The following is a 23,256-nucleotide window of genomic DNA, read 5'->3' as shown; positions in this document are numbered from 1 at the left end:
TATCTATATAACGAATATGTCCATGCAATGGTTATGTCTATGTAACGGATATGTCTATGCAATGTACCTAAATTGCAGTTATTAATCGCAACAGGTATTAAGTAACGATGTAAATATGACCCGCATATTATCAAGTTCGAAACTATTTTCGACAATATTAACACAACTTTATTTTATTATACAACTTTATTTTATTATACAACTTTATTAATAATATATAAGAATATCACATAAATTTGCATGAAAATATATATGCCATTATTATTATTACATACATTAGTTTTGCAAATTATTTCTAAATCATTTCATATTTCGAATTTGTTGTACAACAATTTAAAAAATATAACAAAAACTACTTGAATGTTACTTTAGCACGAAGAATAACATTTAAAAATGTAGCATTAAATTGCATAATATATTTTGATACATAATTTCATATCATTAAAATTTATTTGCCATCATTATTATTGCAAAATATCAATTTTATAACAGCAAACAAAAAGACCTTTTTGAAACTAGTTTTGTAATGCATAATATTTATAAATTGGTATAAGTATTTTCTTAACAATTATATAAATATTTTTAGCTTTATATAAATTTAGAAAAGTAATAAAAAATGAGATATTTCATAAATCTTGTTGGAAATTTTATCAAATTCCGAATATAAAAATTGCCATATAAATAAAATTCTAAATACAACAAAAAATATTATTATTTTCTAAAAGTTATGAAATATTGCATTTAATATTGTACAAACAGTGTTTGATCAAATATATATATGTAAATATAAAACAACAATTATTTAAAATAAATAATATGCGTATCGACGAATAGCCTATTGTAATCAAAATACGTGAAAATATATATTTTTGTTCATGAGTGCATAAACAAAAACTAAATAAATCTATAGACATAATAATGAAAGAAAAAAAATATAAACAATTATACCACCATCCATGTTTCACGGCTAAGGCAGTAACATCTTCTAATTCCTTCCCGCAGGTGATCATTAGTGATTGGTTGAGAGATGGCGGGACGTAGTGCGCGTGCGCCATCCCACCGTGGCGGTGGCTGTCGGGAGACTTGCACAGCGGGCATTCGAAGTCACAAGCTCATCCGCTCTTCAAATAACATGGGAGCGCAGAGTATGGAATACTACTATCACTATTTCATAGTGGCTACCGTCTCTGGGTTGTCTCTGGTACTCTATTGGAACACCCTGGGTGCGGACTTCGCCTACGATGACAGGTAAGCAACACATTTTTTTAAAGGGTTCTTCTGTTTGTTTTGATGCTCGACATCGGCTCTGTTGTGGGCCGGTGCCAAAATTTCGCATGGCTCCCGGTTTTGTTGACGACGATCAATGGGGACAGGGTAGTCCAGAAATAGGCTTAGATGTAGACAGGTGTAGTTTGAATTATTTTAAAGAACCTGCTTCGTTTTGACAGGTTGAAGGATATTTTCACTTCCAGTGTAAATAGACTGACAGCAGCTGGCTTTAAGCTTACATTGATTTATGAGGTCTGATTTATCATGTGGAGAACAACTCCTTTCTAATGTTTACAAAAATTTTATTAAAAGATTTTCATGACAAGTTAAAATAAAAATAAAAAACTTTTTTTTTAATTTAATGCAAGCAATCCTTTTGTATGCAATAATTAATATTTTTAAGCACGTTAATTCATTGAGATATTATTTGGACATAAATTCCATAAACTGGGATATAAACTATTCTATACACTGAGTGACATATGTTTTATGATTAAATAGATTTATTTTTGAAAAGTGAGTGACGGAGAACTCCTAGTGATTATAGAAATATGAGCTACAAATTCTCATACAAAAATTAATACTCAACCTGTATTTTTTTCTATAATCATTGCAAGCAATCCTAATGTACCAACACTTTAATAGATCTATTCATTAGCATTATTATTTATTAACTTTAATCGATCTATTTATCAAAGTTTTTATAGAAGTTAAATTTATCTAAAAATATGTAAAACTTGAATTTATAAATTTGTAATAATGCCATATAAACAATACGTTAGGTTTAATGATAATATTGATGCCTAAACTGAGATTAATGATAACTTTGAAATAGAAACAATATGATTTATGGTTGTGTTGATTAATCGTTGCAAAGTGAGACATTAACTAATGATTATAAGAAGGAAAAAAATTCCAAAAGTAAACACACAGTGTATTTTTTCCTACAATTATTGTAAGCAATTAATTTTCGTCAACAATAAATATTTATATACCTGTAGTATTTATAAAAATTAATGTTATTGATAAAATATGTAAAGCTTAGTGTAAATATTAGAAACAGTTACACCATTGCTGAAACAATATGATTTATGAGGTCTGATTTATCACTGCTAAGAGGATTATAGGCAATATTTCCGATGTTTATAAAAAAAATTATGGCAGGTTTTATAAGAATTTTTATGTGCAATCCATTTTCTTATTTTTACAATAATTTTAATCTGCACCACAATTAATACTCATAAACAGTTTAATATTCTTTGATAAAAATCTGTAAACAAATAATTAATATTCTAAATTTGGATTCATAAATAATGACTAATATGTTGAAAAAAGATCTAATTTGTCATCGTGATCAGAGTTGAAGGTATTAAATTTTATAAAAATAATTTAAGCGACATAAGTTTGTAAAAAATTGAAATTCTATTCCCTTTTTAATAATTGTATACACCATAAACATATTTACAAAATATTTGCAATGTGAAACGTAATTTATGTTTTTGATAAAAATTATTGTAATGTTTTTTTATTGATCATAATAATTTGGAGGTTTTAAAATTATTTTTTTGAAAGTTATTTTACGCTCTATGTTTTTAGTATTAAAATGTTGGCTGCAAATATTTTGATTTTTTGAAAAGGCAAATTTTATTTTAAAAAAAAAATCGCTAAAAAATGCTCAAATGTAAAATTATTATCCAGTAGGATTTTCAATAAATTAAAAGTATGATTAAAAGTGTTCCATGTCACAAATAACGAATCTAAAAAAAGTGTTTTTTAAATTGTTTAATAATGTTTGTTACGAAATTTTTTAAAGGGGCGTTAAAAATATTTTTTCTTGCAATGTAGGCGGAGAATCAAATAAGGTTTAAAATATTGAACAACATTTACTTCACTTTTATAGTACAGTTTTGATTTTCTTTTTCTTTCATTTTGCATGCCTTTATAAGGTGATTGCATATGTAAGAATACAATAAAATTTATCTCCGTTTGAGTTTTTAATTGCAATGATTATTTTTAATTGCAATGATTACAAATTCAATTCGAGTAATCGCTTGGACAGTTTCAAGATAAATAAATATCTTACTGTTTTAGTCTAGGGGCTTTTTTATGGCCAGAATATGAAGAGATGCACTAGACGGAGAAAAAAATTCTGATAAAATTTACGTACTGTATAGTAATGGCATTTTTGACATAAAATGACTATAATAAAATAATAATAATATTAATAATAATAATTTTGGTTAATAAAACCAAAATATGCCGTATTTAAACCATTCATTTGCTAACTTTTCTATTCATATGGTAACGGTTTACCGCAAATTCTTGTATTCAAAATTTTAATTCTTATTACCACACATTTAGTAAAATATACAAAATTAAAAAGTAATTTGTACCGAATAAGTGTTTTTTGTATCATGCTAAGGTATCACATATTATAAAGCCGTATTTTATGGCAAATTTTTCCAAAATCCAAAACACTTCGGTAAGAAAGCGCTTCTGTTTGATATTTCCATATGGTTCACTTTACCATATTCTGGTTTTTCTGTGTATAGAATTATCTTATTGCTAAATGTGTAAAACAAAATGCTAAACTTACATTTTATCAGTTTTGTGTAATTATTAAAATTATCTTAAATGTTAATTGACACCTATTTAAATTTATTAAGTTTTCTTTCTTTTTTCTTTTTTTTTAAAAAAAGAAGAAATATTTTTTTAATTTATTAGTCTACTTTTTAAGATACGCATTTTCAAGTAAATATCTCTTTTTCTGCCATTGTTTAAATATCGAGTCTGAGAAGGATAGTACACAGCTTTACATTAAAGAAAAAATGTGTGGTAAAAGCTACCAGAATATGGTAATATTTACCGTGTTTTTGGATCTGTGGGAACACCAAAAAGCTCGGTACTTTTGACCGAAGCGCTTTAGTAATGAATAATAAATATATAAATATAATATACGTAATAAATAAATATAATACGAAATATGGTTTAATAATGTGTGATACAGTTTTGAAAATATGGTGAGATGTGGTGAAAATCTATCTCGATATGGCATAAGAACCATTTATTCGGTTATATTTGCAATTACCGGTTAAATTACTAAATGCTTGGTAATAAAAGCTATAATTTTGAAAACAAGGATATCTGGTAGACCGAAAAAATAAACGAAAAAATTACCAAATGAATGGTTCAAATACCGTATATTTCGTGTTTTAAAACCAGATTTTTTTTTCTTTGTAATTTGTAGTGTCACTGTCCTTAAGTTTAGTACTTTTATCAGAATTTTTTTCTCCGTGCACCAAATGCGATTTTAATTCAACAAAAACTCTTTTTGAAAAAGCTTTTCTGAACATTTTCAAAATGTGATTTATTATTCGGATATCAAGCTCTTCATGTATACTTTTTATTGTACGGCTTTGCTACAAAGAAGTTTTAAAAATTGTGAGTGTTCCTCCTGATTCTAAGTAGCCAATCCACTAATAAAATAAAGAGTCACATTAGTTTCATATTCAAAACTTTCATTTATTTTTTTATTCCTCGTTTCTTTCTCACTTTTGTTTTTCTTATAATATGCGTCTTTACATTTGTTTTTTTGGTCCCTTAAAAAACTTAAAAAGCTGACTCTTTTGGGAAAATGAGAACCTAATGTGTTTTTAATGACTCATCCTTCGCTATGCAGCGAAAGAAACTTTAATAAATAAAAATTCCTGCAATCGTATTGGATCTGTTTTTAATTAGTAGTTGAACAGGGGAGATTAGACAAATACGGAGAAAAAAAATGAGGTAATTCATACCTATAACCAGTAGAAAAGTAATGCAATAACTTTAGGCTTTTCTTACAGCAAAATAATTATTAAATACCTATTGTAGTACGTCCTTTTTTATGAAGCAATTATGCCATTACTAACAAAAAATAATTTGGATGAGTAGTTGTAACATAAATTATGCAGTTAATGTTTGAATTTTGTCCGTTATTTTCTTACTGTGTGGTCCTAGCATTTAGTTGTAAACAGAATGTGAAGTCAAAATTTAAAATTCTCTAAAAAAAAAAAAGACATTCATTATATCAAATAATTACAGTTACATAATAACATAATACTACGATGATTTTCATTTTTTCGTCCAACATTGCAATTGTAAAGTTTGAAAGTTATTTATCCTCCTGTTCATAACTATTCCATTAAATTTTGTGAGAAAGTTTTAGATTAAGATTTAAGTACTATCTTATACATTATATAGGTTTAGTATAATTTGTCATTAAACTTTATTTTGTTTGTTTAATTTAATTCCTGAGTTTTTAAGATTCGTTACAATATAACTGATATGATTAAAAGGTAATATTTAAAATAGTTTCTCATAAAAATTCTTTTAAATTAAATAAAAACGAGATTTTGTTTCTGAATAGTTTCTTCTTCCTCTTTTTTATTAAATATAAAAAATATCGATTTTTAATGTGGACAGTTAAGCGTTCTACAATTTCTTCTTTTATTTTATACTTTTATGTTTCCGAATGACTTAATTGGAGAAATCAATACTATAACTTATATAATTATAACTTCTTTAACTATAATAATTAGAATAAATGTTAAACAAAATTCTTTAATTTACATATTTACTAAATTCTTTGGTCTCACTATTTTCTACTTTTTAGTTAATACTACGAAAAGTAAAATATACATTTATAGTATACTTTAACTTTAATATATATAAAGTACAATATACTTTGCATACTGCGAACTTTTACGGACTTAAATTACTGTAAATCTTAAAACTTATAAACTAAAACACAAAGTTTATTAGCTCTTTAAATCGTATCTGACATTCGTAAGATAAACTGTTAACTAATTATTAAGGCGTGAATCGACTTTGAATTTTGAATTCAAACTGCTGATGGATTGTGGAAAGCTCTTTGCCTATTTTCATGTAAACACATCCGCAACCTTCAAACAATATGCATTTTATATCTTGAGAGAAATTAAAGAACTCAGGTCTTATTAATGCGGAAAAAAAATTCTTTTAATAATAATTTAGTAGCTACTATAAGCACAAAAATATAGTAATTATTTATGGTATTTTCTCTTTTATAAAAATTTAGGCGAATTCGCATTAAAAAGTTTTTCCCTCTTTTCTTATATTTAGATGTATTAAAAGAATTTTTTATTTAAATATGCATTATGAGAAACTAGAAGTGAAGGATATTTTTATTTTAGCGCCGTCAGAATTAACTTCATATGAGTAAATGGAGCTCTAAATTGATATACGAACGAGGTATGATATTCGATAAGATTCTTCTCCAAAAATTGCTTTGTTTATTCGTTTTTTTTTCTTTCCTTCTTTTCATAAACTTCAAAAGGATGCGATTGAATTTAATTTACGCTTCGTTTTTGAAATGCTTCCTCTAATTTTGACTAAACAAAACAGAGTGCTTTTGTATTTTATTCTTTATTTTTGTTCTTTTTGCAGGTTCTAATTTAAGTAATTTTCTTTTTTTAAAGCCCAGCTTAAGAGAAAAATATATTTTACTTGTTTTTAAAAAGAAAGCTAAATCTAATCGCAGCATTATTACAAGTTAAAATAATTTTTATCCTCTTATTTTCATAATTCATAACGGTGTTCTTAGAAGCTCTATTGAGTTCGGATCTTCGAACGGTCGGGCGATTGGAGAGTGTAGATGCGGAAGCCGAGTCATTGCAACTAATCTATGTTCTCAGATCTGAATTGTGGCAGTGTAGTGTGGACGTGTGCCAGTACTATTTCACTGTAAAAAATTCCGGATCAAATTACTGTATTAAGCATATGTACTTTGGGTGAATCATCCGTAAAATCTATTTTTACCGTAAAATACTATTCCGTAATTTTTGCTGCAATATTTATTGAAAAAGAGTGATTCAGTGATTTTACGGCAATTATTACTGTAAAAATTACGTTACGTCATATTTTGTTCCGTAGCATGTTCCAATAAAAATGGATTTCACGGTAGAAAGTACCGGCACCCTGAGTGCCGATACTTTTTACTGTAATTTAATTCGTAATTTTTCACAGTGTACCGGTCATCATGGATGATGAATCCCTTACCATCGACAATAGCTCATTGCTGTAGCTCTAATGAGACGTTAACAACCGAACCAAGCCAAACCAAGCTCTTTCACCACGCAAAATAAAAGAGCCACAGTTATGAGTTTTTTAAACTAGTATATAATTTAGGCTAGAGTATGTAATTTAAACTATATATGCTAACGTATACGGTAGAGAATTATTTGGATTTTAAATGGGCAAATAGCTAGATAGAATATTCGAAAAGTTCTAAAAAATCACCAATTTTACTAGATTTTTACACCCAAAATAAAATTCTTAAAATCAATGAATGATTCTTGATTTTTGCACATTTTATGAGCCTTTAAAAATACAATGCGGGCACTGGAATAACTTTTAAAATATGAGATTAAAATCGCTTTTCGTTTCTACAAATCAACGTTATTTCTTCATTTTGCGACATTTTCATTATTAGTAAGAGTAGAGGGCGCTGAATAATGATGGACAAAATTTAACCGAACTGCCATCAATAACTCTTATAAAGCTTCAAAAGTTTTTGAAAATGGCATATTATTCGCTATAAAACATTGCTTCAGCTTTTCAGCTACTACAGAGTTTTTGTAGAGAACTCTTACAACAGATGCCTTTATTTTCTTTGAGAATTTCTCAGGGAAATCTTTTCAGAACTTTTTGATCAAGAAACAAAATCACGCTAAGTTTCTTCTCGTTTTAAAAAAAAAAAAAAAATCGGATGTGTTGTATATATACAGATACTGTTGTGAAGTTGTGAGAAAGAATCAATTGGAAAAAATAAAAAAAGATGATGCGTTATAAAATATTCTTCTCTTTACTCTTTATTTATACGTGCAATGTTTTGTTTTATTTTTTTCTTATTATTATTACCATTTTTACTTAAATTTTTTATTGGTACTTATTATAGTTAATAAGCCGTTGGATCACTTTTTGATATTTATTTATTTTTTCCTCAATCCGAAACAAAAATAGTTCGAAAATGATTTATAATTTCTTCCGCAGACTCTCTTCTAAATGATGTTGAAAGTTCTGGCAATTTTATTTTACTCTTTTTTGGTTTTTCTCAGAAAAGAAAATTGAAATCCATCTAGTGTGACGGAATGTTAACAATAAAATTTCGCTTTGTTTTGACTAAAAAAATAAGTGTTTTCTTGTATTTGCTGGTTTTTCGCATTTTCTTCTTAAACGAACTTTTCGCTAATGTTGTAAAACTTCTCTTTAAATAAACGAGTTTTTTTTTCTTTCTTTCCCCAGATCGATATTAGTCTGTGTTAATTTATTCTCAACTATATTTTAGAGCGAAAAAATATGAAAGTAACTTTGTTTTTATTTTTATTTTGTTTTATTTACACAAAAATATTTTTTATTTGTAAAATAAATAAATAAATAAATAAAAACGAAGCAAGATTATTTTACAAAGTGAGATTTTAAGGGACTGCAATTGAAAGAGAATTAAAGTTGACTTGAAATTGAATCTTTTCTACCTGCGCTGTCTGCTACGGTCTAACCAATAAGCATTTTTCTCTCTCTATTAAAAAACCGCAAGATTCCGTCACTGTGTTTGTATTCCATTTTTCCAACACATTTTACTTTCCTGCGCGCAACTTGTACGATTTAAAAAGTAGAAAATAAAATATATATATATAGGAAAATGCGCATTGAATACAATGGAATGAAAAATTTAGCAATTGTTAAGAGAACTATAAATTGTTTAACGTTCGTAAAAAATACCACTCGGACTGCTTTGCGGCCGCAAAATTACTACTATAAAGTTAAAATTTGATGTGTTGAAAGAGCTATTTTTATTTGTGAACTAAACTTTTTTTTTTTCCTTCAAAATTCTAATTTGTTTGAAAGTTATTGCAATTTTATGCATTTTTTTTTGGAGAATTTTTTCTCATTTTCTACAACGGCCATAACTCTATTGTTGCAATGAGTAATAGTTAAATTTATTTACCTCTTGAGATATTTATTTTATATTAATATATTTTATATTTATTTTATTTTATATTTTTTTATATAAGCTCTTTTTTCTTTGTTGAAAGGAAAAGAAAAGGGATAAATACAAAAAGCAAATGAAATACTAGGATTAAATTCTCTATTTGCGAAAGTAGCATTCAAGTGAGTTTCTGAAAAAAAAAATTTCAACAAAAATTGTGCTACCATAAATTTAAAAAACGAAACAAACAAACAAAAAAACAGTTTACATAATACTAAACTTCAAATAAAAACCATCTTCAACGATAGTTAATTTGAAGGAAGACGCAATAACAGGACCATCAGAAGAAGTGTTCTTGATTGTCCTTATACCATTGAAAAAGGATGCAAAATTTTCATGTTTTTCCACTCCTTGTAACGGAGAGATGCTGTTTGACTTTTCAAACGTCAAATATTGTTACCAACTAGTCTTCAAAGATAAATTTATCTTAATACTTGCTTTATAATTAGTTTTTAAAATTGCTTAAAAGATGATACAGATGAATATGAACTACATTAAATAAATTTGAAGTTATTCCCGCTTGAATGATAAATAAAAAAAAAGCATTAGCATTTTTAATAACACCATGTACATCAAATAAAAAGAAACACTGAATCAAATATTTAAAACAAAAGTTATAAAATGACCTTGTTTACAGTGCACCCCTACTCCAATCAAACACCCGTAATGATCGGGGGGGAAACACGAAGCTTATTTCAGTTGACTGGGCTCAATTGGTATTAAGTGAGACAAGACCTCTTGTCGGGATTGTGCCAGAAAATCAGTTCCAGGATATTATTTCCGATAATAACTACCAGCAGCCAGCTCGCCTACATAACGATTAAATAAGTGCATTTACCGGAGCTGTCCGCTTATTGATCCAACGACAGCGATAAGGGAGAGGACCGGCCGATTGTCGACTGAGTGACCGTATCGATTTTTTATGCTCTCGTCCCCACAACTCAAAGTAGGCTTAGCTCAATTTAAGAGATTTCCGTCCTCTGAGAAGTGCAATTGATATTAATTTTTTTCTTTTCTTTCTTTGCGAATTGGCTTTTATTTTAAATGTTATTATAAAATTTAATTTTTATATAAAAATTATAATTTAGCAGTGATGTGTGAAGCATATTTAAAGTTTAAAAATAAAAACGTTTTATTTGGAATAAGCAATTTTGTAGTTTAAAAAAAATATTTGAATGTTTTTTAATAATTTTTTTTATTCCAACATTAATAAAAAAAATTATTGCTTTTTCATTATAAATTAAAAAACTTATTTAACTAATAAAATGTTTCTTGATGTCAATAATCTTTTTAAACCATGCATAAACATTTCACTCTGATATGAAAAAAATGGTTTAATAATTTACTCTATCAATAATGAAAATAATAGAACTTTTATCGTTCATTTCTTAAAAAAAAGATATTTATCAAATATCAAATATTTTTTTAAAATTTTTTAAAATAAAAATAGTAATTGAAGAACATTTGAAGTTAAGAAGAATAAAAACATTGTAATTTAGCGTGAATAATTTTGTAGTTAATAAACAAACAAAATTAAAATGATGTTTAATACGTTTTTTTTAATAATTTTTTAATTTCAACAAATTGCTTTATTCATCATAAAATAAAAAGCTTCTTTAACAAAATGTTTGTTGTTGACAATAACATTTTAAAACCACTTTTAACCGTTTTAATTTAAAATGAAAAAAAAAATGGTTTACTCTATCAATTAATGAAAAATAATATTATTTTTTAGGTTTTTTTAAACGTTTGTAAAATACCAACTACGCTTTGCGTTAATTAATATTAATTATATCAATGAATTCGGTGCTAAAAAATTCAAACGTGTCTATTCACATCAAAAATTACTGCTACCTTGAGTAAAAAACAAAATCTGTATACATGCGTAAATTTTATTGTTTGATATATGTATACCTTTAAAAGCAAAAGGTTTATATCAGAATACTTTAAATTTAGATTAGGCTACAAATACAAAACAATTTTGATATTCCTACTAGATTATTAGTTGAAATTTAACATATTATTAAAAATATTGATTTCGATTGCACAAAATGTTTATTAATCAGTTAGATATTTTTTAATTAAATAATTTTATTATTTAAACAATGAAATAATAACAATGCATTATACAAATAAAAATTCATAGAAAAAGATCATAAAATTCCCTTATTGTCTTATTTAAAACTACAGTTTTAAGTAAAAATTAATTCAAATGAAATTATTACACTCACGTTAAATTAAACAAATGAATAAAATAAACGACATGATTAGATATTAAATTAAAAAACAACTATCAAAAAACAACTAAACGAAAAAGAGTTGATACATTGATACACTTTGTTTTAAGCATATTTATTATGTAGTATTTACTAAATATTCCTACTAAATTATTAATTAAAATTTAACGTATTATTAAAAATATTGATTTCGATTGCGCAAAATGTTTAATGTGTTAGATATTTAAATAATAGACTAATAACAATGTAGTATAAAAATAGAAATTCATGTAAAAGGATCATAAAATTCACTAATTGTCTTATTTAAAACTTCACTTTTAAGTAAAAATTAATGCTATTGAAATTATTACTTTCACGTTAAGTTAAAAAATGAATAAAATAAATGACATGATTAGATATTAAATTAAAAAGCAAGTTACCGAAAAAAATAAGAATTAATATATTGATACATTTAGTTTATTATATAAAAGCATATTTATTATGTAGCATATAAATTGAAATAGTTATAGGAGTAACTTTATAATTAATATTCTTGAATATAAAATATCACAAATTAATCAAACAAAAATGATAAGTAAAAAGGAGAATTTCATTGATGGAGTTTTTAGGATTAATTTAGTTTCTGATACTAGAGAAAACAAGTGCTATAAGAAATGTTCACTGACGAAAAAAAAGTATGATCAAGTCAAAAGTAGCAGAATATGGTAAGATTTACCTTGTTTCTGGCTCTATGGGAACATCAAAAATATCGCTATTTTCACCGAAGAGCTTTGGTTAAATTAATGGTAAACTAATGATTTTGGTTAAATTAATGATAAAATGTGGCTTTATAATACGTGATAAAATTTGGTAAACATATCATGATACCTTAGAGCAAACTATTATAAAAACTATTTATTCGGTTAAATTTACTTTTCAGTTTTCTAGTTTTTTTTAAATATGTGGATAGGATATAAATAGGAACTATAACTTTAAAAATCAGAATTTCCAGTAAACAGTTTTCATTACCAGCTGAGGGGTTGAAATACTGTATATTTTGGTTTTTATTACCACAATTATAATTTTTTTTACCAGAATTGTTATTACCGTTTAGAACGGTGACTTTAGCAGAATTTTTTTCACCATGTAAAAAAATTATTGGTAAAAATTTATATCAATGTAATTCTTAGGGCTAATTTAGTTTCTGATTCTACGGAATCAAAATCATGAGAAATGTAAACAAAATTGATAGGTAAAAAATAGAAATTTAATAATGAAATTTCTAACATAAATTAAGCTTCTGACACTAGGAAATCAAATATGAAAAATGTAAACAAAAAGGGAAGTAGAATTTTATTAATGAAGTTTCTCGGAATAATCCTTGATTCTAGAGTATAAAATGTCATTAAAATGCAAACAAATATTTCAGGCAAAGAAATAAAAAATTTTACTGATGAAGTTTATTATTTTGTTTGTTTTTATCCTTTTAAGAAAAATAGTTTCGCAATTTACAAGCCAGAAGGAGAATAAATGAGCCTTTTGATTGAAACTTTAAAAGCATAAAAAAAAATTTCTTTAAAATACCTATCAAAAATAAACCTTTATTTTCTTATTTAATGATTCAGCACTTTTTATTTTATTTTTCAATAACTCAACGTAAATTACAGCCGCATACGTGTATTTTAAAATATATATCTTTACTCGCTGTTTAGAAATAGTTATATCGATTTAAAAAAAAAATTCTTTCAAGTGATTATTTTAAACTGGGGTCTAATGTATTTTTCTTGAAGTAAAGTAAGGTAATAGTTTAAGGAAAATAGCGGACATTAGAATTTGGAAAAGACATTAATAATATGAATCAGGCTAACAGCATTTTAATTTTATTATCTTAACTGTTATTTATTCAGGACAGATTAAGTTATGTTTACTTAATTATACATTTACGTAATAAGCGTCACAAAATTTCATAAAACTTAATAAGAATGTTAACATTTTGTAAACTGTACTATTAAAACGCAGATTGCTTACATAAGTATCATACATTTATATAATAAACGTAATTAAATTTCAGTAACTTGTGAAGATTGAGAACTAAACCAAGTTTTTATAATTTTTAACATTTTAATATGCATTGTTTTATAATTTACATAGTCTCATTAATCAATTGCAAATTCTCAGGTCATTATTTTTTATTTCAATTTTTAAACGTTCCCTGCAATAGTAACATATCATTGAATGGATTAATTTGTTTAACTTAAAAAAAAATTTTTTTGATGCATATTAGTGAAATATTGCATTATTTTCTTTCTTTTTTCCCCCTTTAATATAAATTATTCTGAAATCAATCGAAGTTATAATTTATTCATGTAAATTTAAAGCTTACTAGTTTCGCCACTTCTTTTAAATTAGTATCACAAGTAGGTCGTCTTTTTAAAATTAGTATCACAAATATTAGGATGTGTTCAAAGGAAATGCACGGTACATGAATTTAGAATTCACCTGCCTTTGACGACTAGCTCTCTTGTTTTGGCTACAATAGGCCGCAATTATAATGCAAGCTTTTATTTATTGTAAAATTTGTTGCCTTAACTATAATAAAAATTCCGAATGGAGTTTTTTATTTTATTTAAAAAAATTTTACACTGGAAAGCGAGTCGTTAAAAGCCACTAGATTGGAAAATTGCGTCCGGCGAAGGATCGTCACCTTTTTTTTTTATAGCTGTAACTGATCTGTGCACTTCTTGATAATTTTTTTGCGTGGGAATGATTCCGAATCAAAAATAGTCGAGTAGCTGGGATGCGAAGAAATCTTTTTCTGCTTGTTGAACCGTTTCCCAGACAGAAATCAATCCCGGCAAGAAAACAAATGCTAATTCGATGGTGACTGGTCAGGTGAAAAAATAATACTGCTTAATGCTTCTTCTCTTATTCAAAATAAAGACGTAAGCTATCCAGCGATACGAGAACCCAGCCATAATAATTAGTAAAGCATCGTCACAAACTAATGTTCCTCGATAATCACGTGCTTCTTTTTTTTTCTTTCTAGAATATATATTTTGCAGGAAGCTTTCCGAATCATCATTTTATGGTATTTTCATTAACGATATTTTCTCCATAAGATTTGTCATAAATGTTTCGAATTGTAAGTTTGCCATAAGTTAATTGAAAAATCTAGATCTTAGTCATAGTTCTGGCCATAGATCTAGACTGACTTAGATCTAGTATCTGGCCATAGTTTTGCAGTGCACCAGGATCATTGAAAAAAAATCCTGTAGTATCATTCATCTACAAATAGTTCTACCAATAGTATATTATTTAGTAAACTATTTTTCACACAATAGTGTAGTATTTAGTTCTATCAATAGTATGTTATTCAATATACTGTTCATTTACCAATAGTATACTATTCAGTTTAATCAATTGACCCATGTACTTTTATGGTAATTACTGTACAAATATTTACTGACCAGCTGGAATTTATTTAGGAATATATTATCTGCTCTCATTTTTTACGGCCTGAAATAAATCAGGCTAATTCAGGAATGAATTATATATTCACTCATAAAAGTATCTGAGTTCTTTCCAGTAACTCTTAAAACTGTTCGGGAAACGCTTAATTTAATATCAACTGAGTAACTCGGCCTCTGGACTTAATAATCGCCTGGACTTAGCTAGGAAATGATTTCATAAGGTTTTACAGCAGTTTCGCATCGAGTTTTAGCTTTTCGCTGAAGCGAGAATTCACCAAATTGCAAAGATGCTGATTTCATCACTTTGCCCCCTAATCAAACATGTCCGAAATTTTTAATGAGGATCAAATCAACTGAATTTCGGGGTAAATTGAATACCTGCAAGTAACGTCATCATAGGTAAATCGTGGCCTTTGTCAATTCAATCAGGTTCGACACACAAGCGTGATTTTGCTTCATTATCCAATTAAATCTGATGATTTAAATCACATGGTTAGGCATAATTTTATTTTATAACTACTGTTAAACAGCAGACCCAATTCTGAGTTCTGAAATCTGATTATCGATGTTCAACTCCATAGGTTTATAATTTCGGACCCACCCCAAAAGACAAGAGAACTCCTGGATCAAGCATTGGGACAAACTAGTCTTCGCGAAGGACATTTTGATGGAACTAATTCGCATTTGCATTACATGAAGAGGAAGAGTTGCAATGACTCAATTTCTATGTAATATAGTGTGAAAGTTTTCATGAAAATAATCATAAATGTTCTTTCAGCAGATTAGTGTTGCTGTCTTGAAAAATAGTCATTTGGATGATGCTGACTAAAAGGCAACGCGTAATCAACCGGAATGTTAAAAACATGCTGGTTTATATTAGTGGTCACCTCCGTGAGCTGACCCAATCAGTAATGATAAAAACACTCTAAAACATCACTGACCCATCTCGATAAAATGAAGCTTTTCACAATTTTTTTAGGGGTGCCTAATTTTTTGCCCGGTAATCTTACTTAACCATAACAACATTTTAGCTTTTTATCTCTGCAATTTTGCTCTTGATTTTATTTACTTTACAAAACTCTACCTCAAATTTTATTAAACTTATTTTGTGCTGTGAGTTCAGATCAAAATTATGAAACTTCAGAGAACGTCTATTGTGCTAAAATACATTACTTTATATGACTTTTACGAACAAGAGTACACCGAAAAAAAATATGGTACAAAAACTACCGTGATTTTTGACACTATGAGAACACCAAGAAGCTCGGTAATTTTTATCGAAGCGCTTCGGTAATGATTTTGGCACAATTACCAATAAAATATGATTTTGAAATAAGTGATAAAATTTGGTAATTGCGGTAAAATTTGGTAATTTTATCATGGTACCTTAGAAAATGGCATAAAACCATTCATTCCGTTAAATTTATTTTTCAAAATTTTAACTTTTCTAAATGCGTGATAATAAGAACTATAGTTTTGAAAACCAGAATTTCCGGTGAAACGTCACCATATGAGAAGAAAAATGGATACAGTATATTTTGATTTTATTTGCCAGAATTATGGTTTTCTCCGCTACTAATGTCATTTATATACAGTACGGTATTTTTATCGGAATTTTTTTCCTCTGTTTATACAGATGCATATAATCAATGCAACATTTTTTTAAAAAATAGTTATTCATTTTAAAAGAAAGTTCATATAAATAATTATTCATTTTAAAAGAAAGTCTCAACTCTATGCTTTTTGAAAGAAAGTTCATATAAATAATTATTCATTTTAAAAGAAAGTTTATATAAATAATTATTCATTTTTAAAGAAAGTCCAAACTCTATGCTATCATTTTAGCGTTTTGAAATTTGGGAATTTTCTTTCTCTACTTCGTTTCTTACCATTAAATACCTCAGATGGAACATCAAATATAGCAAAACTATTAAATACATCAGTTTTATTCTAAACAGAAACAAACCGATGCATATACAATGCAATAATTTAAAGAAAACAAAATCATTCTTTTTGAGAGTAAGTCAATCATGCAACACAGACTTGAGAATTATCATTTTAGTGATTTCATAAAAAATAAAGAAGTTATTGAATATGAGAAATTATTGAATGGAGCATTTGTTATAGTAAAATTATTAATTGTGTCAGTTCTTTATTAACAGAGACAAACAGACGCATGTACACAGCAATAATTTAAAGTAAACAAAATCATTCTTTTTGAGAGAAAGTCTATCCTGCAACACTGAGTTGAGAATTATGCTTTCAGTGATTTGATAAAAATAAAAGAAACAAAGGAGAAATTATTGAATGGAACACCTAATATAGTAAACTTATTAATTATGTCAGTTCTTTATTAACAGAAATAAACAATGCAATAACTTAATGAAAGTAAAATCATTCTTTTTGTAAGAAAGTCGATCTTGCAATACAAAACTGAGAATTATCATTTTAGGGATCTGATGAAAAAAAACTAAAAGAAATGAGGGAGAAATTATTGAATTTTCTTTACCCTGCTCCATTTCATACCCTCCCGATCAGTTATCATATTTCACGTAACAGTTTCATTTTGGTAGTAGCAGTTCTCGCCCGCGGATATACTACACTCACATTGGGGCAATGAATTATTAAAACGTTCCTTCCCGATCGATGAATTATTAAACGCGGTTGTATATTTTCTGTACCACCGATTTTTCTCAGTTCATCATCAAAACGATTTGGTTGTTGTCAGTTGCTTTTTTTTACCCCCCTTCCCTTTTTTTTTTCTTTCTTATTCTTCTTTTTCTTTCCTTCCTTTCTTCAATCAGAGCTGCTGACTTCCCCTCTACAAATGCGATTAAGTATGAGAAATGTGCCACTTGCGGCTTATTAATCTTCGGCTGTGATTTGCGTAGCTGATTTATTTATTTATTACTAGAGAAATAAGAGAATGAGTGAGAAAAATGACATTATTTGAGCTAGAAATGTTGAAGCAATGAAAAATATAAAAATGTTGTTTTATTGCTTTTATCACTTAACTTGACATATCTTATGTTTTAATAGCCATCGTTTTTCTTTTCTTTCCTTACTTTATAGAGTGTTAATTGAAATAAAGATTTTTAAATTGTTTTTTCCCTTTTTTAATTTTTTAACTGTTAATTAGTGATTTGTAAAAAAAAATTTAATTTTGCAATCAAATAAATTTTTTGCTTAAAGGCTTTCAGAAAATTATATTCAATGCTGATCTAAAATACCCGTACTTTGAACTGCGATACGGAGCAAAGTTAATTGGAAAATTTTACTTTGAATCATAGTATCGTGTAGTCTAGTTTAAGTTGTGCAATAAAATTGTTTAACTTAGAACCATATTATGGTGGAAATGGAGCAATTTTGAACCATATTATAATTCGACTTATTCAATGCTGTCAATATGTGAAATTATGGTTAAGCTCTAATCCAGAAGTGGATATATTTTTTATTTTAATTTCATAGCCGGCGTTGAACAGCCAAACCAATTCTGAGACTACGACTGTCAATGTTCAACTCCGCAGACTTGTAATTTTGAACCAAATTCAGAAGATAAGGGAACTATTGGATTAAGCATTGGGACAAACTGGCCTTCGTGGTAGTCTTTGTGATGTAACTAACCTGCATTTGTGTTACATAGAGAAGATGAAAGTTGGATTCTAAAAAGTAGATTTAAAAATACTTGATAAAAACTAAAAAGGAACAAAGGCTTTCGGTAATAATAATTGATTCCTTGCTTGTAATCAACCATTGATTGCGCCACGGAATGGCAAACCCATATTTAGGGTATCTAAAACCCCGAAACTTTTTTCTTTGTCTTTAACACATGTGTTTTAGAATACTTTCATGCTAGTAAACATAGAGTGCAACTGTAGATTTAAGTTTTACAACAATTGATTAGTCTTTAGCAACAATTAGGTAGAGGCTTTTAAATTATTTGATATCTTTAAGCAGAAAGGTAGCATAAGTAACCCCGAATGCGATGCCTTCTAAGTTTATTAATGCTGATTTTAAGTTTCTTTGCAAAGATATTATTGACATCTAAAAACCACACAACTTCCTTTAAAAACCATCCAACAATATTCCTAACATTCCCGTTCCCTGTTTCATAAATTTATATGACGGACGAAACACTTTTTGATGAAACAAAGATAAACACTCCTAATTGTTTCTAAACTGCATTCATTATATCCCATTCCTGTCTTCGATCGTCAAATCTAAAAGTATAAAATGATCATTTTGTTCCTTTTAAGATTATGTTGATGTGACAGCGTGTTATCGACGTCTAAAAACCACGCCAATTGGAGACCACCAATCCATCCTATCGGTCTCTTAATGTGCCACTCATTCAGACGAAATAAGGGAAATTAAAGGACCAGAAACAAACCACTCTTTCTGATAAAACTTCGGAACAGAGAGATCCATTTAGGAATCGAATCCATTTAATAGAATAACAGAGCAGAAAAACCTAACCACCTGTATGCTTAAAAAGCATTCCAAACCATAGATAACCAATGACACAATATTCCCATTTCGAGAATTTTCTACTATCTTTTGAGGGTGCCTTTTTTTTTCCGATTGAGTTTAGAGGTTAAGTAAGGTTTTTCACCTTCCCCCTTAATAACTCTTCGAAAGGAGATGTTGCGTGAAAACTTAAAAGAAAACGAAAAAAGCTAAGACCCCGGAGGTTTGTTCTCAAGCATTCAGAATTTATTTTAGCTCCTTTTTTTTCTGCTTTTCAAGTACACTGTTTATGTTGAGATACTGGTTATTATTGATCTGGTGTAGGCTAAGCAATTCAGGCTCGAAATTTTGATGTTTACTTTTTAAAAAAAAGTTCTTAATAGAGTATATTTTTTAGACTTATTTGCATTTTTTTAATTTTTCTAGTTTTTTTCAGTTACAGTTATTCTAGAACTCTCAACATTGCGATCTGCCTTATTTTCAAAATTATGACTACGAACCATGACATTTTTGGATCAAATTTGAGTCGATTTTATTCCAAATGCTTTTCCTGTTATTTTAAGAAATCAAGTTTAAAGAACATTTGAAAAAACAAATATAGCAAAGGACTTTTCCGTTGATAGACTATCGAAAGTATTATATTATTTTGGAAATTCCGTATTTCATTTTCATTGCTAATATTATATTCTCTCAAGATGATTCTTTTGTTACTTTTGATTCATATTTTAATAATAGAAATTATCTTTAGTAAATGTGTATAAAAATGTTAAATCATATTGTTAAATATTGTCCAGCTTACTTATTTAACATTTATTATAGTTTTAGCTATGAAAAATATGCATTGATTTATTCCACTCATTAACTCATTCATATGCATTAGTTATGAATAAAATATGAAGTTTTACTAAATAAATAATGTATAAGAACGATGAGTTAAAAGCCAATAATGTTAATGAGATTTTAATCTGATTAATAACTTTATTGGCTGGCGAAAAAAAAAAAGACTAATATTCTTCCAAACAATTTATATTATAATTTTATCAATTTGATATTTTAATTTTTTTCTTTAAAGCTAATATAATGTAGATATGTCTTTTTGTTTAGTTCAGTTACGTGCAATTAAATTGTGCTGCTCATTATTAACAAAGGCTGTAAATAGAATCATAATTTTGAAATAAGTGAGCGTCACGTTATGTTAGTTGATTTCAAAAATTCGTGTCAGATTTAAATTGTATAAAAAAGTGCTAAGACAAATGAGAAATCGTGGCGAAATTACTTGAGTCAAGGATAGAGGATTATACTCAGGGGATTGAGCACTCGCCTCCGAATAAGGTGACCCAAGTTCGTATCCCAGTGTTGGTTACTCAATACGAAATCTGCTTCCGTCTCGAACCGACCAGTGTGCTGAAATAAGAAATACTTAATGGTAGACGGTTCATGGGTTAAAATGTCCTTGCCGTCAAGCTAACTATGAGAGGTTTTCATGGTTTACCTTTCCATATATCACAAGTGCGGGTTAGTTATATCAAAAAGTCCTTCAGGAAAACTAGTTTAAACAAAGGATTGATCCAGGATTTCCCTTTTTTTATGGAGTGGCTCAAAATTACAAGGTTTGGAAGTTAAACATTGATAGTCGTAAAATCTAAAAAGTATATCTGAGCACTTAACTAATTTTGAATTTTATGCAAAATGTTTCGAATTGGTCAGTTAAAAATGCATATTCTTTTCCCATATTTTGTTCAATATATAATGAAAGAAACTTATCTTAAAACAAATGAAGGAAAAAAAGAAACGAAAGAAGGAAGAAATCCTCTCTTCTCACGCCTGTTATCAATTTAGATTTTCATACATTTTGACCCCTGCAAGTAATTTTCGTAGAAAATATCTCTGCGACATTTTTTTTTTCTTCATAAAGAACAACCATGAAATTTTTATTAAAAAAGATATTCAGGAAATGTAAAATGTTGAGAAAAAGTTATAAAAATACGGTAATCCACATTATTTTTATAAATAAATACTATTTAAAGAAAAAAAAAAAGTTTTTTTTCTTCTTTAAAATGCTGCAAGGAAGTAATGAAATTGCATGATATTTGTCAATTACTAACAATATATAAATTAAGAGGTAATTTCCTTTTTTAATTTTATGACTTTGATAAAATTTGAAGCAAAGTTGCTAATATTTCAAGTTTAACAAGAATATAGATAATAAAGCATTACAGAAATATGAAATTTTTGCTTTAAAAAAGAGGCTATAAAACTGCTGGAAGAAACTGCGCACTTCCTTTCTTGGAAAAAGAAATGATTTAATATGATATTAATTATCTGCTAAAGAAGATAAAGCATAATTTTAATGAAAAAACATCCATACTGTCGGCCAAAATTACTCTTATGATAAATTTTTATGCATTCGGAGCTTTTTTGTAAGGCGAAATATGACTGAAATAATCTTGATAAATGTTGATTTTCCCAAGTGAAACACTTAGAGTCAGTAACTAAATCATGAAAGGGGAAAAAAATAAAGGTCATATAAACTGGATGATATCTCGCACTAATAACATACCGAAAACCATAGTTTTTACCTGATAATAGCCGGTACTAAACCTGCCCAGTCTTATCTATTACGTGACAGATTTTTCCCTCTATGACTCCAATTTTTATGATGCATTTTTGTCGACTTGTCGCTGGTTTGATCCCAACTGATTTAAACGTTCGCTTATGTTAGAGAAATATGAACTTGAAAAATATGGCGAGAATAAAGTATTGGCAAAACACATACCTAGGGAAAACCTTTCGATGTTTTTACTTCTTTTTTTATCAGTCATGGTTCAACTGATACAAATCTATCCCTTGAGATCGATCCTAACTTTTTGTGAAAGCTCCAGTTTTTATGAAATAGTTATGTGGAATCCAGTTTTCATGAAATAGTTATGTGGAATGTGGTTATGCATTATGAAATCTACTCATTTTGAGAATCAGTGAAAATTGACCGCATTTTTAGTGATGAATAAAACTTCATTGTTAAAAAATGGGTTTCTCAAAATTGAGTAAAAATGTATTAAAATAGCTCCGAACCAAATATAGTTGAATTTGAAAACACTGAATCAGTTGAATTTCCTCACTGTACTCATTGAGTACAGTGACGTGCTCAAAACAACATATACTCATCTGTGAGACAATGCCAACTTTCTTTTAAATGGCTAATTACTCAAACTGAGTACTAAATGCTAATACAAACTGAGTACTGTGATATTTTTGAGACTATACATTTTGTCAAAAATGATTATATGCTACTTTAAGCTTGCCACTATTTTCAATAATAAATACATGGGATTTTCAATTTCGACTATATTTGTTTCGGAGGTATTTTGACACATGTTTGCTCAATTTGGAGATACCCTTTTTTATGCTGTAGTAGAAATATCCAGTTTTCTAGTGAAAGACCCTATTTTCGTGAATTAGTTAACAAACTCCATTTGCAATTTTCTGAAATATTTAATCGAGCTCTTTTTGTCAAGATCCTGTTTTGTGATAGTATAAAAAATAAGTCCTTTATTTTAGTGATAAAACACAAAAAATCATGTCTTAAAAGGTTGTAGCTTTTTTTAAATAATTCAAACTTTTTCAAGGGAAGAATTTTGAGATTTTTTAAAATGAAAAATATTGTGAAGGATTCGTTTTTAAAATAAAATATTTTGCAAATAGTCCATTTTGAAGGTGAAAGGCCCGTGACAAACTTTTCTCCTAAATGGACTTTATATATATATATATA

At 27.7% G+C, this 23,256-nt stretch overlaps 1 protein-coding gene across 2 annotated transcripts in view; it reads left to right on the top strand.

The window, feature by feature from the left end:
- LOC107449167 (Transmembrane O-mannosyltransferase targeting cadherins 2) overlaps window positions 1-23,256 on the top strand; it is a 339,786-nt gene that overhangs the window by 154,842 nt on the left and 161,688 nt on the right. For both annotated transcript variants that reach the window (XM_043039502.2, XM_043039501.2), the window contains exon 2: window positions 911-1,248. In XM_043039502.2, the coding sequence (XP_042895436.1) occupies window positions 1,028-1,248 (221 nt within the window). In that variant the 5' untranslated portion in view covers window positions 911-1,027. The remainder of the gene's footprint in view (window positions 1-910; window positions 1,249-23,256) is intronic.

The sequence above is a fragment of the Parasteatoda tepidariorum genome, chromosome 1 (assembly GCF_043381705.1).
Source record: "Parasteatoda tepidariorum isolate YZ-2023 chromosome 1, CAS_Ptep_4.0, whole genome shotgun sequence".
NCBI classification, from domain to species: domain Eukaryota; kingdom Metazoa; phylum Arthropoda; class Arachnida; order Araneae; family Theridiidae; genus Parasteatoda; species Parasteatoda tepidariorum.
This window is presented reverse-complemented; position numbering and strand designations above follow the sequence as displayed.